The sequence below is a fragment of the Gobius niger genome (genome assembly GCF_951799975.1).
Source record: "Gobius niger genome assembly, chromosome: 2".
NCBI classification, from domain to species: domain Eukaryota; kingdom Metazoa; phylum Chordata; class Actinopteri; order Gobiiformes; family Gobiidae; genus Gobius; species Gobius niger.
Window position 1 is genome coordinate 43267528 of NC_136853.1, and position 17227 is coordinate 43284754.

Sequence of the window (17227 nt, forward strand, 5' to 3'; positions counted from 1 at the left end):
CAATGGAATAAAAAAAATACATTTAGCCAATTAAACATACATTGGTGCTTTATTTGATAGCTAAGCAATAAATGCAATAAGTCTGTCTTTTTTAGACAGATAAGTTTTATACCCAACACCATGAATTCCTTGTACGCAGCTCTTTAACCAATAATCGAGATTTTCATTTGAAAATGTTGTGACTATGTTTGTCCATTCACCATCCCTTTGACAGTTTAAGTGTCCCCACAATGTTTGTTCTGAAAGAGTAGACAATGAATTTTTGTGTGAGGCTTATTTTTTCACAATATCACTTATTAAAAACTAGAACTAGAATTATGTGTTATTTATTGAGGATTCCTTCAATTCAACAAAAGGGAAAACATGAATTTATTTGTATATATATCTTTGACCAGTTGTCTCAAGGAGAAATACAGGGAGTAAATAACAAAAATATGATCCAAACAAAGAGACAAATGCCCCATGTATCTGTAATTGTACCTGACTTCCTTTCTCCCCATGAAGTCCAGTGTCACCTTTGTCTCCCTTGGCTCCGTCTATTCCATCGTCTCCATTATGACCCTGTGGAGCCGCATTCGTATATTAAAACAGTATGTGATGCAAGGGGGAAATGGTAATACTTTATAACTGCATGCTTAATCTTTACCTAATCATCTGCTACTAAAGCACCTAAATAACCAGTAAATCATGCTCTTTATGAACACAACCCATACAGATTAGAGGCCAACTGTCGCTAGGCTAAGCTACTGTCGTTCCAATTATACTGCATCGTGGCCTTAATTAGTTGTTAATGGTGCTTTATCTGCTGACACAATGAATCATACTATACCATTACTCCATTAAGACCAGGCTCCCCGGTATCTCCCTGAAGAAACAAACAGAACTTATTTCAATGTTACTACTGGTGTAAAACATATTCAAATAATGTACTGTACTTGCCTTCTGACCGACCGGCCCTCTGGCTCCAAAGCGGCCTATTGCACCTTTAGTCCCGGCGTCCCCTTTTAAACCCTGCCCGGATGAGGATGAAGTTTAAAGGTTATTCATAAGCCAGTACAACTGATATACGTTTGCTAAGTGGTGATGTCACAGCTCTACTTCTGGGTCCCGGGATCTGCGAGAAAGTACAAAAAAACTCTTTAATACCACAATCAATATTTCTGAAACTCAACAGAGAGTTACTGAACATACTTATTTATCAGGCCCATTAGCGAAAAATGCCGTACCTACTGCTATAAAAGTAATATTTACCAAAATCTGTACATCCGGGTAAGCAGAGATAAATGCTAACAGCACAGCAGCTACGCTAAGTATTGATTTCTGCAAATATTACTGTTTTAGCAGCAGCATTTAGCATTTTTGGCTAATGAGTCTGAGAAATAAGTAGGTTCAGTAACTCTCCATTGAGTTTCAGTAATATTGATGGTTGTTTTTAACAGTTTTTTTTAATGTTTTTTTCTCGCATATTTGCCGGTCTGCTAGTACCCGTAAGGGGTATAGATACAGACGGCATCTCGTCATAGAAGGGGGCGTGGCTTCGCTGAGGGGGAAATAGAATCTATTGGGAAGCACAATTTTCCCTCTTTTTAGCCGTTTTCTGGTGGAATATGAACTTATTTATCACATAAATAAAGTCAAGTGTAAATCGGGTCCATATGGATATTTTCTCACAGCAGATTGTTCAGTAGAAGTGAAAAAACGGCAGTTGTAGCTAGCGCGAGCTAACCGTTAGCATTAGCCCGATGCTAACATGTAGCATCAAGTTAGCATTCTCCATTTTTTAATGTATTTATGGGCTGTTGAACCACTTTGCTCCTCCCCATGTCTTTGTATCATTATTTAGTAGAAACTATGTTCATAATTCAGCGTTTGTTACAGTAGTTTTTGAATAATTAGAGAAAATATAATTTTTTTCAAAATTGTTTCCCCCCGTAACTGTTAAAAAAAAAAAAAAGACCATATATGGGCGATTCCAGAGATGCTGGCATCTCTGGATTCTTGAATTCTATAATATAGTTTTCTGCTAAATAAAGATACAAAGACATGGAGAGGAGCATCATGTTAGCATCGTGGTAATGCTAACGCTCGCTAGCGCCAGCTACGACTGCTGTTTTTTTGCTTCTACTGAACAATCTGCTGTGAATAAACATCCATACGGGCCTGATTTAGACTTGGCTTTATTTGTATGGGATAAATAAGTTTATTCGCCAGAAAACGGCTAAAAATTGTGGATAATTGTGCTTCCCAAAAGATTCTATTTCCCCCACAGCGAAGCCACGCCCCCTTCTATGACGAGATGCCGTCTGTATCTATGAGGAGAAACAGGAATGTGGCAGGGTTAGGAGTAAATCACAAGGCCTGCCGTTATTTGGTCGATATAACTAAACATCCTGTCTTCCGTCAGTCTTGATAGGATGCTAACATTTCCGGTTCTCTTAATGAATATGTGGAAAAAATATGCATCTACAAATCAAAAATAAAACTAAAACTAAAAGAACACCAATCCTTACATACACACTATGGAAACATTATTAGTAGAACGCCATTCCTCACTCCTCCACATTTACACGAAGAACACAAGTCGAGAGAGAATCCATGATGGCAGCCAAGTCTCCTCCTACATGATGCTGAAAAGGTCAAAAATGCGGGGAAACTCAGCCCCAGTTGGGCGGACAGCGCAGCAACAAGCCTCCACAGTTCCCCAGGGCATGTTAATCAAAGCCCACTTCAAACTTTACAAATCTGGAGCAATATGCCACAGCCCTCAGTGATAAAAGTCTTCAGAGCCAGGCTTTTGAGTTGTTTTTGTCACGTGTTAAGTCCCCATTGGATTCCATATATTACAGTGAACCTCCTGGAGTCCTCCTACAGTACCACTAGGAGGTGGTACTGTAGCAATATCAGAACCCTGCCAAGAGGTCCAATTGGCTTGTTGCACAATGTGGCTACGCTAGCTCCTCTGAGCTGAAGTTGTGGGCGCTAGTACTTCCTGTTTGTATTAATTTCCATTAAGTTTAGCCTTGACCCGTTCGAATCATCGTATTTCCTAAAGAGTCTGTGGTGGACAGTGAGTTCCTGGTAGATGATCACTTACTGCAGGTAAACAAGTTGCTGTACTGTGTAAATATTTCCGTAGAGGAGACGTCTATGTTTATAAGGATCAGTGAGTTTGTCTTGAAGCTAAAGGCTAACACTAGGGATGCACCGATACCACTTTTTCTAAAACCGATACGAGTACTTGGATTTAAGTACTCGCCGATACCGAATACTGATGCGAGTACAAGGCATTTTCTTCAACATTCTTACTTTTTTCACAGCAGATTGGTTTGTAATTAGTGAATTTACTCATGTACATTTCCTTAAGTAAAGTAGGCGACACATTTTAGAGCAGTTATATTAGAATTGTGCTGATGCCATTTATTTATTTATTTTTATTTTCATTCAATATAATTTTTTAATTTTTATTGCACTGTCCATCATAGACAGAAAAGCTCATGTCCAAAAGCTCTCAATGCCTGAGCTTTATTCATTTATGTGTTTTTATTTAACAATAGTATTGAGATGTTTCTTAAATGGTCTCTTTTCGTCTTTACTTCAGCTCCTGTAGATTTTCTCGTGTGTTTGTAGTAACTTAGCGAGTAGCTGCAGCGTTTTCATTGTTCTGCCGCAGCTCATTTTTGCTCAATATAAACATGCTGTATGTCTTTCATTTGGATTTTCTGAGGACTTTTTAGTCGCTGGGTTAGTTTTTCAGATGAATAAACCGCTGGGCATAAAACGGCGTCAGAATGGCCAAAACTGCTAGCCACGAGTTAGCAACGTTAGCCTGTATGTTGTAAACACTGCAGACGCTGCTGCACTAACAACATTAAGCTCTGGTTAAATCCAGCTCAGACTCTGATTTAGAGAGCGCAGTCTGTAATAAAGTCAGCTCTATGTGGATTATTGTATTTACACTAAAGAATTCTCCAGTTTGTTGCTTCTTCTCTCCTCAGCTGAGAGCTGCGCCTCGTAGCTGCGCCTCGTAGGTGCGCTGGCCGCACGTCAAATGGTATCGGTTTCTGGTATCGGGACCTCATGAATGAGTACAAGCCTGTGGTATCGGCCCGATACCCGATACTGGTATCGGTATCGGTGCATCCCTAGCTAACACTACTTTTATGCATTATACAAATTGAATTAGTGCCTTTTATTCAATTCTTTTATAGCATGTTAGCCTTTAGCTTCAAGACAAACTATCAATCCTTTATGATCACAGGTGTCTCCGATCTGAACTTGTTCTATCCTACATCAAGATTTGAACACACAGTAAATGATCATCTACCAGGAACTCACTGCCCGCAACATAATCTTTAGACAATATGATTATTATTCCAGGAAAAGAATACAGACAGGAAGTACTGGTGCTTACAACTTCAGGTCAGAGGAACTAGCATAGCCATACCGTGCGACAAGCCAATTGGTACATGAAAAAAACACACCTAAACAACAGCAGGATTCCCTCTGATATAAATCACAATTTTATTACTGACAACATAACGGTTACCTTCGATCCTGGGGGACCGTCTTCTCCCTTTTCTCCCTTATCGCCATCAAAACCAGGTGGACCTCTCTCCCCCTGAACACATCGAATAATAAACACTGTAGTAAATGTTTTAGGTTTCATTACTAAGGCAATGCTGGGGAACTAAACTCACCGCGTCTCCTTTGATCCCCTTGAACCCACGAGGGCCTTGGATTTGAAGCACACTCCCCTATTAATGAATGAATTAAATTATAGTATTAACACTGTGTCATATCATATCTTATCTTGGTCTAGCTGTGAAACAATCTCACCCTTTCTCCTCTGATGCCAGGAACCCCACGTCCTCCCTAAATGGAACACAATTTCCATGAGTGACATTTGTATATTTACCTATGGGCAATTCTCATATGTCAAGTTAGTGTCGAAGGGTCTGATGACCGTTTTTTCCGCGAATTGCTTTACATTGTGGTGCAATTAAGTTCAATTTCTTCTCCTGTGGCAACGTGAAAGGTCAGCTGCTGCCTGATTGAGTGTGATTAATAAATCATGCTTGAGTGGCGAAGAAAAGAAGGGACAAATATGCATCCTCTACAGTGGACAAAGTGGCGCCTGGTCCAAGTTACACTTCTGCAGAACTGGGAAGAGTCGAGCGTGGTTCAAAATAATAACTAAATGTACTTTATGAAGCAGTGACTCAGGTACAAAGGGTGCCACTGCTCTGATGTCTCAATTAATTATATTTATGATTATGTTTTGTTGTTGTAAACAGACAAACTTACAGTAATGTGCAAACTATTGAATTGAATATAATAGAATATAATAGAAAACTTTTTATTTAACCAAGAAAGTCACACTGCGATAAATAATTTCTTTTGCAGATGTGTACTCTACTCTCTTTAAAGGGAAACTGAAAAACATTAAAGTGGGCATAAACTGCTCTAAACTCAGGGACGTGCACAGATAGAGCCCAGGTGGTGCTCAAGCACCTGCCCCTTTACCCTGTGCCCTTTATTTGCCCTTCTCAAGACCAGTTTTTTTTCCTGCCCAATATTAAGTATTGTTTCTTTTATTGTTCTTTGATATTTGCCCTACTGAGCCAACATGTGCTGAAAATACAGTTTTAATGTTCAACAACTTCAAATCGCGCTTCATTCCTCCTCTGCCTCTGAGCCGCGGCGGCGCTGACGCTCCTGATCAATAAAGGGCAGCTGTGCTGTCCCCGTGTTTCCCCCGTTTGAGAAGATGGTACAGCCCAGCTCTGTAAGACGTGGGAGTAAAGTAAAGTAAGTAAATTCGATAACTTTATGAACGAGCCAGCGCGACATACCATACATGACCATATGACCATACGACTGTATGAATCATCTCGGGCCCTGAGAACTTCAGGGAGGGGTCTCCTGGTGGTTCCCAGAGTCAATAATAAACACGGTGAGGCTGCGTTTCAGTTTCATGCAGCTAAAATATGGAACAGTCTTCATGAGGATGTGAGACAGGCCTCAAATCTGACAATGTTCAAATCCAGGCTGAAAGCAGTTCTTTTCACCCGTGCATATGACAACTGAAGTATTTTATCTGCACTCTTGCCTTTCACTGTAATTGATTAATTTTCATTTTGATGTTTTATTGATTTGATCTGTTTTCTTGTAATTTCATGCAACTGTGAAGCACTTTGAATTTCTTTGTGTATGAATTGTGCTCTACAAATGAACTTGCCTTGAGTTGCATAAAAATGGACTTAAAAACATAATTTTTGGTGCCTCGACATTGATATTTTACATTTTATAATTTGAAATAATGTGCAAGAATTAAATGGCATCAATGGTTAGGTTAGAGCTGGGGAAGACCTTGATTGGCTCCTCCAGGTCAGTGCTTAATTTAATCCCCCGTTAACCTTTCTGTTTTTCAGGGTTAAGAATCCAGGAACTATTTGAGGATGATATAACGGTGTTTAATAAGAGTGCTCTGTCATTAAACTGAACCGTTATAAGATGATTGAAAGTTGATTTTGAGTAAAATCCACTTGAACAACATGACAAATTCCCCCAATTGCCCCAATTGGCACAGAAATGAGGACCTTTTAGCTGTGTGGCGTATAAGTGCTGACCGCTACACTAAACAATCTTCCAAATCCTTTTTGTCGACATAAAGATTGTGTCACTTTTGACTTGGGGGAGGGGAAGCCAAAATGTTTGCTCCCTTATTGTTGCTTCAAAACAGTGTGAAAATAAAAACAGGTAGGTTATGGGGTACGGTTTGCATTAATGGCTTGTGCTCCAGCTCATTACTTTGATTATCTCACAATCTGGAGAATGCAGTGAACAAATATCCTGAAGTAATTGCAAAAGATGTTAGTGTAACTCATTATCACTCTCCACCTCTGCACTTGGAACAGACGGATGCCTTTGAGATGACACACGTTCAAATGCCAACGTTTCACTGCCAACTTTTACCAGTGACGCAAAAACTGCCCTTGAGTCAATGTTTGTGTCAATTAATCACAAAATGGAGGACACAATTTGGGGCTTAATTACGGTCCGTTTCCTAAAAAGTGTAAAACATTCGGTGCGGTCTAAAAATATCACTCTCAAAAATAAACTCTTGCAGTGTCATTTTAAAGTTATTCAGGTAACACTTTATAATAATGATACATGATACATTCATGCATTACTACATCAGGACTTCTCAGGAACAAACTTGATCACAGGTGGGTTCATGGATGACTAACTACTGTAATAAATGTACATGAAAATCTTAATGATTCATCATGATCATGAGGATCACATAAGAATACCATGAATTCACTATAACGGCAATGAAATGACAATAAAATAATCAACCAATCATGATCATGAGGATCATACATGAACATCATGACTCATACTGGCAGAAATCTACTTGCAAATTAAGAACACAAAGTATAACTTTATAGGATAAAATATACGTCAATCATTAACTTATCATTGGCTAGTCCTTAATACATCATGATTTCATTATGATTATGTCCCTCACCTAAAGTGGTGCATTATCCTGAACTTTTAACCTGTTAAAGACCAGCTCTGGAGATTCTGTTTGGTTATGCTGTACTTATGTACTGGTAATAATTCGTAATAAAAGTTATATAATTGTTTTTTCCACACAAAAAATCCAATAGAAAACATTGCTTCTTCTTCAGGACTAAGGTTTTTAACAGGTTAAAAAGTTTAGGGTAATGATGCTGATTGATGCTCTGCAGAGTGAGTGGTGTAGCCGGGCCTGGTCCGGTTGGGGACAGAGGATGGAAATTAGCTTGAGCTATAATCCTGCATTTTAAGTATACTGTACTTTGTGTAAATGCATTGTCCCTTTTAAATAAATAAATACAAATACAAAATACAAATGCACCACTTTAGTTGAGGGCACACAAAATGCCCTCAACTAGATTTCCAGCATAGTAATTCAATAGTGAATTCATGGTATTCTTATGTGATCCTCATGATCATGTTGAATCATTAAGATTTCCATGCACATTCATTACAGTAGTTAGACGTTTAATTCAGGGATGAAGTCGTCCATGAACCCACATGTGATCACGTTTGTTGTATCTATATTATAAAATCACGAGTAGGGCGGGGCTTAAGCTCCATAAGGGCGCCGCCATGTTTATTTCCCAGAAATCGGCGGGGGGGCGCTTTGAAAGGTTATAAATACTGTCTAATAACGATCATTAGGCTATTTCATTTCAAAACCAACTTATTATTTCTTAGATTGCACTTGCACCGTGATGCACCAAACCACCAACCAAACCGTTAGAGCTGAACCCCTAATATTTATCCAAAAATATTCCACTGTCTCTTGAATTCTATTCCCTGAGTTTATTGAACATATTGTCGTTGTAGTTTATAAGAAAGGAGTACGGGTGCTGGTCTACTTAGTGCGGGTCTACAGCTATACTGAGTGACGGGTTATAGGGACTAAGTCATAATCTCAGAATATCAAATGTGGAGACTAGCGAGGCCGGGTCTCAGCTAGTAATTATTATAAAGTGTTACCATATTCATTTTTTTATACTTACTTTTTCACCTTTGCTCCCGCGAAATCCTTTGGGACCCTGAGAAATTAAATCATAGCTGTTAAATAATATAATATGAGGTGTATCACTTCATTGCTACTGCAAATGTGTGTTTAACAAGTATTGTGTTTACCATATGTCCTGCAGTGCCCTTTTCGCCCGGTGACCCCTTTTCACCCTAAGAACAAAACATTTTACATTTATATAATATATATAATGTATTATATATATATATATAATATATATTTTTAATACCAGGGTCAAACCTTTGTGGTGAAAATGTGCAGTTGGTGCATTACCTTTCGCCCTGATAATCCCACCAACCCCCTGTCTCCAGGCTCTCCAGGAATACTGTCCCCCTGAGGAAACAACACACAAATATACGCAGTAACTTCAGAATGACTGAAAATATCCAGATGAGCCAGAGTTTGATTGTTTTTATTTGTTTTTTTGATTTATGCACAGTATAGTCACCAAGTGTGGGAGAAAAATGATATCTCTATATTTCAATCAATCAGAATTAAAAAAAAACAAGAGTGGGACAAAGTACGTACTTATTATCCCATCCCACATATATTTGTTCAGATGCATAAAAAGACACGTTTTCAGACCACACATTTTCCCTGTCCACACAATCTAGCAGTAATTTAATTTAGTAATTTAACATTAGTTATCAAGTCTTTATGGATTCTGCAAAAGAAAATCTTAGAGTCTTAAGTTAAATGAACATGTATTTGTATTGGTCGCGTTAAAGCAATTACGGCCGAGCCCAAACATTGTTTCGCAGCTCACAAAGTCGAGTGAATGAAAGTACTACAGTGTATCATTCCCAGAAGCTTGTAATATAAATGTATACAACTGTTATAAAACAAAACATAAGTTGGTTTTTACCTTGTCTCCTTTTGAACCAGGAATTCCCGGAGTGCCCTGAGAGAAAAGATAAAATTCCCTGTTACAAATGGATAAAGTAATGCTATAAATAAAAGTGTGTACCTGTGTGCCCGGTGCTCCCCTGGGTCCTTGTGTTCCTGGTGATCCGTTCTTTCCACGTTTCCCTCTGTCTCCCTGCGCCAGCACCGCAAACACAGACACAGACAGAAAACGTGTCCGATATTAAGGAAAAGGATTTAATTCGTTTACTCTGTCAGCACTTTTGATATCGCACACTGTCCAATTATGTGAAGTAATTGTTTTTCTCTGGGGCACGGTTCAAATAACGTAGTGAAAGTGGCCAGACGCCTGTTTCTGTTCATACAAGACGAAGACAATCCAAACAAATACCTTGACAACAGGTGAATATCTAAACTCAGGTCATTGTAAACAGTAAATACAGTGTGGAAGCTGTACATCTTTCAAAGGTCTTTACTCTTTGCCTGTCACACAACATTGGAGATTTAATTTTACATATATTGAGAAGAATATATTTCAAATGTCTCCAATGTCAATGTCAAAACGCTGATTCAGACAATTTGGAAGTGTTGGTCCACTTTGTCAAACATGTGGTATATTGCTGGGTTGGAGGTGACATCACAACGTTCTAAAGGTCTATAAAATTATATAGAGGTAAAATTATTTTGTTTTTGAGGAGATTTTTGGTGTTGTACAGAGAGATCATGAACCCAGGAAAAAGGGAAAACTGGCTCCTGTGACATCATCACATTCTAGAACCAGCAATATGGTTGTTTTCAGGTTTCAGGTAGAGCTTTACTCTAAGGCAGTGGTGCCTGTGAGTCGCGGGCCAAACACGCCGATGTCAAGCACGAAAAACACATATAACTGCAAACTATAAAGTTACTTTATTTGATTTACTTTGTATTTTTTCACTAGCCCACATTTGCATTTGATTCTATCTATACAAATAACATGCTATATTAAAACAAATGGTAACTATGGCAAAAGCCTAATTTTAGTAGAATAAAATCAACATCTGTAGATATTTACACTACAGTAACTTTACCTCATTCGTTAACGCAAAGAAAATGCCACATCAGATTATTTTGAAAGTGTCAAAGTTCAGCATCAATTCTTTTCTAAGTCAACTTTTAACATATACTGTTGTCGATGTAACAGCCTTTGCAATAAAAGTTGGAAAACTGTGAAAGTTGATGCTACAACGCTCTGTAATTGATAAATACCAAGACACCACAACAGTGTTTCCTTAACTTTGTGAAAGGAGTGAAACAGCGCCCCCAATTTGACGCTGGTGGTCAAAAAGTGTACTGCATCCATATTTACCATTGAGGATGAATGGAAGAGAGTTTTAACCACACGCAGCGCAAAAGTAGGTCACTCTCTGGCGGGCCAACAGAATTGTTTCGCTGGGCCAAATTTGGCCCGCGGGCCCCACTTTGATCACCCCTGCTCTAAGGTAAGGCTAGGGCCTAGCTGCTAGGCTAACACCTTAGCATGCTAGCATCTAACTACTTACAGTCACATAACGTCACACAAACTGGCACTGGAGCTGTAACTTTAGCTGTGACGTTTTACAAGCCGGAAAGCTCTTATGTTTTTTTGTCTCCTTTTATGACAAAAGTAGAGTGAATTTAGTCTCGGTCCTGAAAACTGGCTGCAGCAGATTATCACTGTGACACCTGTGCCGAGGAGCCTGAGCACGACCTGACGCAGCCCATGTCACAACAGTGGTACCCGAACCATAATTTGAGAACCACTGGTCATTCAGTGCAGTATAAGTTAAAGAAATACTATCACACTGTTGGTTGATTTACCCTTTCATCCATATCCAAAGACGTACCTCTCTGCCGGGCTCTCCAGGATCCCCCGGATGTCCTTTCAGCCCGGGGAAGCCCGGCCCGCCGGCGTTACCCCGGATGCCTTGTATCCCCTGAGCACCAGGGGGCCCCGGCTCCCCTGGCTCTCCCTGCGACGACACACATTACCAAACTTGAGAAAGCCATAATTAAGAGTCAGTCGTTTCATGTAAATGTTACGATTTGGGCCTTAAATTACGCTAAAATAAATTGCTTTCCAATGAAGTCCTTGCTTTTATCACTGAAATGTTCGAAAACAATTAAAATAATGAACACAACCACCAAGTCAATTTAACTTTGTTCTAGATTAAAAGAGTGAAAGTCAATCAAACAGAGCGCGATTGAAAAGCCGGGGTGTTAATTGGATTACCAGATGTACATTGACACAGGCTCACTGAGGATGTGCATGTAAGGATCCCATATACATGTGCCCAATGTTTAGCCAGACAGAGCCAGGGCTATTTTTTTTTTCAAACTAATGGAGGCACACGAGCTGCTTGAAATAAACTGAAATGAACACCCTGCTCTCTGACCGAATAAACAAAACATAAACGGCAAATAACTGTAAATAAATCAGCAATACAATCATCCTCCATTCAACCAATATTTGATTTGTTGACTAATATTTCTCATTACTGTCTTGTTTATTGTTTCATTGTTTTTTGTAGTTATGCAGCTGTTCATAGCGACACATGCTCTGACCACACACACAATCCTCTTCTTCTGTGCCCTATGTTGTGTGTTTGCAAAAAAAAGAGAAAATAATGACAAAGATTTGCTCAGTTTTACCTCACGGCTCGGGCACAGGTCACATGGTACAAAACGTCTTCCATACTCGATTGTTAACACATCGAGTGCAAACAACCCAGACCATTTTTCATGATATATTCGATGATGTAGCTATTGCTGGGTTGCAGGTGACATCACAGTGTTCTACAGGCCTATACTATTATATAGAGGAAAAATTATTTTGTTTTTGAGGAAATGTTTGGTCTTGTACAGAGAGATCATGGACCCAGTGACTGATATTAATGATATTTTTTTTAGCTACAACTTCTTAAAGTGTAATGCTGTTAATAGGAGAAACTGGCTCCTGCCCCCCGCTGGGTCCGTTGACATCATCACATTCTAGAACCTGCAACCCAGCAATGGAAACATGGAAACGTGTTTTTGTCACTCTCTTATTGCTTTTTTCCCCCACGTTTTTGTCATCCTCACTTTCGTTGCTGCTTTGGCGCTTTTTGAAAATGTGCTTGGTTCAGGCGGGGGTTAAGAGGTTTAATACTTTACACCAACACAAACCCGTAATAATAAAATGAATGCTTGTGTTTTTTAGGCATCCCTGTGTCGAAATGTTACACTACAAAAAGTGGATTCTAAGCAAGTAAAAAATGTCTTACTTTAAGAAATAAGTTCTTATTTTTTCCCTAAAAAGTAATAATGTTTTGCCGAGCAAAGTTTTCTTGAGAAAAAAAATCTTATTTTAAGAAATAAAATCTAGCCATTTCTTGTTCAGATATATTTGCTAAAAACATGCAAATTTTTCTTGTAACAAGAACGAAAAACTTAAACAAAGACAAAAAATATTTTTCTTATTTTTAAGAAAAAATAAGAAAAATATTTTTCTTATTTTTAAGAAAAAATAAGAAAAATATTTTTCTTATTTTTAAGACAAACTAAGATCACAACAACTGTTAATTTAAGAACTGATTCTCACAGAGAGATAATACATTCCATTCTTTAAAGTGGGCGGCATAGTGGCACAGCGGTTAGAGCCTCAGAAGGTCCTGGGTTCGATTCCCACCAGGACGGGGCCTTTCTGTGTGGAGCATGTTCTCCCCGTGTCTACCACTATAAACATGTGCAATAGGTGAATCCTCCTCCAAAAATATGTGTAATTTAGAACATTTTGCTTAAATCAAGCAACAAAGTAAAATACCCCAATTTTTCACTAAACAAGAATGTTTTCCTTGAATTATTCCATTTTCTGAGGACATTTTGCTTAATTCTAGTTATTTATTTGCTTAAATTTAGTCTTAGTTTCTGTCTTGTTTTATGAGAAGAAAAATATTCTAGAAATAAGAATTCTTAGCAAGAAAAAAATGTTGACCCCATTGGCAGAATGTTTTCCTTAAAACAAGACAAAATGTCTTATTTTAAGATTTTTTCCCTTGTTTTAGTAGGGTACTTTTTGCAGTGTATGTTTCATTGACATTTAAATCATATCAAAGTAAGAACAGGGCAGTGATATTGGGACACCTGGGCCTGTCAGGATTTTTTGCCTGGAGCTCCCTCTGCAGGTAGGAGTGGGAATTGCACAGCGAATACAGATGTTCAGTTTCAGTGCCCAGCTGCTGCTCAGGAACAATCTGATGCTGGATTAGGGACAATGTGGAGGACATGTGTTTCCTGTTTCATCTCTAATTCAAAACAATCCAGGAAGTGCAGATCGCAGCGCTTCAGCAGTAGAGGAAACAACCACAAAGAAGCGATTGAACTCATTACCTTCTGCCCAGGAGGACCAGCTTGGCCTTCGGGTCCTCTGTAGCCGATACCTGGCTCTCCCTAAAACAGAAAATAACTTTAACTTTTCATGCACAGCTCAATAATAATTAGAATTTCCCATAAGTGTCAATACCTTTTGCCCCTTTTCTCCAAATTCTCCCTATAAAAAAAACGACACAAAAGACAGTGGAGGAGTGGCAGGTTTCAGGTGCCAAAATAAAACTTGAAAACCAAAAGCATCGGCAGAGTAAGCAGAACTGTCCGTGCGTTCACAAGGGGAATTATTAATGCTCGCGTTACTCCGTCATCAAACGCGGAGAAAGAAGAGCAAACATCTGAGGGGCTTTTATTATTTATTTTACGACAGCCACACAAAAAGGATCTCCCTCTCCGATTGACAGTGTAGGCTGTTGTGTGTGAGGCGTTCATATTTTTATGAACCAGTGGCATTTTCTTTTCTTTTTTTGTAAGCGATGATTGTGAGTTTTGTGTTTGTGGTGGGGGGATGATGATGATGATGATGAGGCTTTAATTTGTGTAATCAGTGGGTTGTTACCAGTGACTCAGTGCGTTCAACAATAGGCAGACATGAATCTCTCTACAACAATAGGGCCGGTATCTTCACTGCTACGTCAATCTCAGATGTATTATATGTTATCGGTATTAACCTCTTACCCCCCGCCTTAACCGAGGGGACAATGCAACTCTATAGATACAGACGGCATCTCTGGAATCGCCCATATATGGTCATGTTTGAAAACAGTTAAGGGGGAAAACAATTTGGAGAAAAATCTAAACTTTCTCTTATTATTCAAAAACTGCTTTAACAAATGCTGAATTATGAATATAGTTTCTACTAAAGAAAGATACAAAGACATGGAGAGGAGCAAAGTGGTTCAACAGCCCATAAATACATGGGCTGTATCCGAATGTCCACACAAGTCCCTAATCTGAATTTATTTACAGGCGTTTTATTTGAAAAAGGAAGAAAGAAAAAAAACTCTCCAGCGTGAGCTCTGAGAGAAGGTAGGTCACCTAAACTCCGGGAATAATGTATTTCTGTGATAAAGACCAAACTCAGAGACAGTGGAATATTTATGGATTAATACGAGTCAGATGCAAAATTTGATCGTAACATTTTTGTCACATTGTTTAAGCGTTGTCGTCATGTTTTTTGTAGTTTTTTTTTGTGTTTTTGTCACTTTTTTGTGGTGTTTTTGTCATGTTTTCGTAGTTATTTGTCGTGTTTTTGGCGATTTTTTGTCGAGCTTTCATTGTTTTTTGTTTTGTTTTCATCGTTTTTTTTGTTGTGTTTTCATCGTTTTTTTTCTCATGTTTTCATCGTTTTTTTTCTCCTGTTTTCATCGTTTTTTGTTTTGTTTTCATCGTTTTTTTTGTTGTGTTTTCATCGTTTTTTTGTCGTGTTTTCATCGTTTTTTGTTTTGTTTTCATCGTTTTTTTTGTTGTGTTTTCATCGTTTTTTTGTCGTGTTTTCATCGTTTTTTGTTGTGTTTTCATCGTTTTTTGTTGTGTTTTCATCGTTTTTTGTTGTGTTTTCATCGTTTTTTTGTCGTGTTTTCATCGTTTTTTCCTTGTGTTTTCATCGTTTTTTTTCTCGTTTTTTTCCTCGTGTTTTCATCGGTTTTTTTTCTCGTGTTTTCAGCGTTTTTTTTTGTTGTGTTTTCATCGTTTTTTCTTGTGTTTTCATCATTTTTTTTGTCGTGTTTTCATTGTTTTTTTCTCGTGTTTTCATTGTTTTTTTCTAGTGATTTCATCGTTTTTTCCTCGTGTTTTCATTGTTTTTTCCTTATACAATTCCTCCACATGTTGAGCACCGACGTGGGGATCATTCAGACATGTGTTCATATTCACCTTTGGCCCTGGCTCCCCGCTCTCCCCCGGCTGCCCCTGTCACATAAAAACAAACTATTGAAGCCTATCCGACATAAAAAAAAAAGATTTATGCCAATCTTAGTGGAGAGACCTTAAACAGAAAGTACTCTGGGGGGTAAGGGTAGGGCTGCTGTGGTTCGTGATCATATCCCTCTTGTCTCCGCCTCTCCCACTCCATCCTCTCCCTCTCCAGCTCCTCTTCGCTCCTCTCCGGGTCCACGTCGGGACCCACGTCTTCATCCGTCCCCCCTCGGTGCGGGTCCAGGTCTCCTCCTGTCCCCTCTCTCTCCCCCTGCCTCTCTCTCTCCAGCTCCTCATGCTCTCGCTCCATCTCCAGCCTCTCCCTCTCCCTCTCCTCCTCCTCCTCCAGCTCGTCCTGGTCCAGGTCTTCGTCGTCGGTGGTCCACTCGTAGTCCCCGCTCGCCTCCTCTTCGTCCAAAGCCGTGTCGTAGCTCGGCTCTGTCGGCTTCGTATCCCATTCCGTGGTTTCTTCATTCAGGTTTTCGCTCTCTGTAGCGAGGTAGCTGGGTGTCTCCCTTACCCCGAGCCGACCGCTGGGCCTATGTGGGGTTTTTTGTGTTTTGCTCTGGAAAAAAGTATGGTGAGGTTGTAACGTTTAATTATATTGTGTTAAATAGAATGAATTTTAGAGATGGGAGCCGGATGGGACAATATACTTTTGTCACAGTACTATAGGTATCATGATAAATACAATTCATACATGACTTTAGCCAGGCTGAGGTTGTAAGTCTTCTGCCCTTTGTTCTTCTCATCGAGTGCCACATATTGAATTATATACAGATCAATGGTCAGTGCAGTCAAGCAGAGGTTCAAACCATTATTCAAACATTTATTCAAGCCTAAAACCATAATGCCTTTCCTGCCTCACAAAATGTTTTAGTTTTTTAGGTTTTAATCGTGTGTGTGATTATGAAACTTGCTGTAAAAAGCATAATTCTCCGGGGATGTGGGGCCTAATGGTCACTAAAAATGTGTCTGAGGACTGCATTTGGCCCCCGGGCCACACTTTAAGCACCCCTGGTTTAAACCAATCAGCACCAAAGCTGGGACAACAACACTGATTCCAATATAGCAATATCATCACAAAACTATATATTGTTTTATCCCTAATTTAAAAATATACAACTGCTACTGTCAAGTACCCACTAAATATAATAGTTTTGGGAAAGATGCATCACACAGAACTCAACTTTTCTTTTTATCGTTCACAGGACACATTAATGATACTTACATTGAAGCTGTTATAACCGTGAGCTCCTGACGTGAGCTGCTGCAAATACATGGAAAATGATTTTACAGAATGTCAATGTACACTGAAGAAAAGTATAAATGCAACACTACTTTTGCTCCCATTTTTGATGTACCATAGTAAGACATACAGCTTTTTCTATACATGCGTGGCCATTTTGAATACTGAAGTAGCATTATGCAGGGCAGGCTAAACTAGCTCATCGAAGAGGAAACAGA

At 39.0% G+C, this 17227-nt stretch overlaps 1 protein-coding gene across 1 annotated transcript in view; it reads right to left on the reverse strand.

The window, feature by feature from the left end:
* The window catches only part of col7a1l (collagen type VII alpha 1-like), a gene marked incomplete at its 5' end in the record, with an annotated part of 157394 nt that overhangs the window by 39333 nt on the left and 100834 nt on the right, over positions 1 to 17227 (reverse strand). Inside the window, 16 exons of the mRNA XM_079552197.1 lie at positions 481 to 561; positions 830 to 865; positions 940 to 1011; positions 4547 to 4618; positions 4698 to 4754; positions 4837 to 4872; positions 8577 to 8612; positions 8707 to 8751; positions 8873 to 8932; positions 9465 to 9500; positions 9567 to 9638; positions 11326 to 11451; positions 13847 to 13906; positions 13980 to 14006; positions 15719 to 15754; positions 15831 to 16325. Of these exons, the coding sequence (XP_079408323.1) occupies positions 481 to 561; positions 830 to 865; positions 940 to 1011; positions 4547 to 4618; positions 4698 to 4754; positions 4837 to 4872; positions 8577 to 8612; positions 8707 to 8751; positions 8873 to 8932; positions 9465 to 9500; positions 9567 to 9638; positions 11326 to 11451; positions 13847 to 13906; positions 13980 to 14006; positions 15719 to 15754; positions 15831 to 16325 (1347 nt within the window). The remainder of the gene's footprint in view (positions 1 to 480; positions 562 to 829; positions 866 to 939; positions 1012 to 4546; positions 4619 to 4697; positions 4755 to 4836; positions 4873 to 8576; positions 8613 to 8706; positions 8752 to 8872; positions 8933 to 9464; positions 9501 to 9566; positions 9639 to 11325; positions 11452 to 13846; positions 13907 to 13979; positions 14007 to 15718; positions 15755 to 15830; positions 16326 to 17227) is intronic.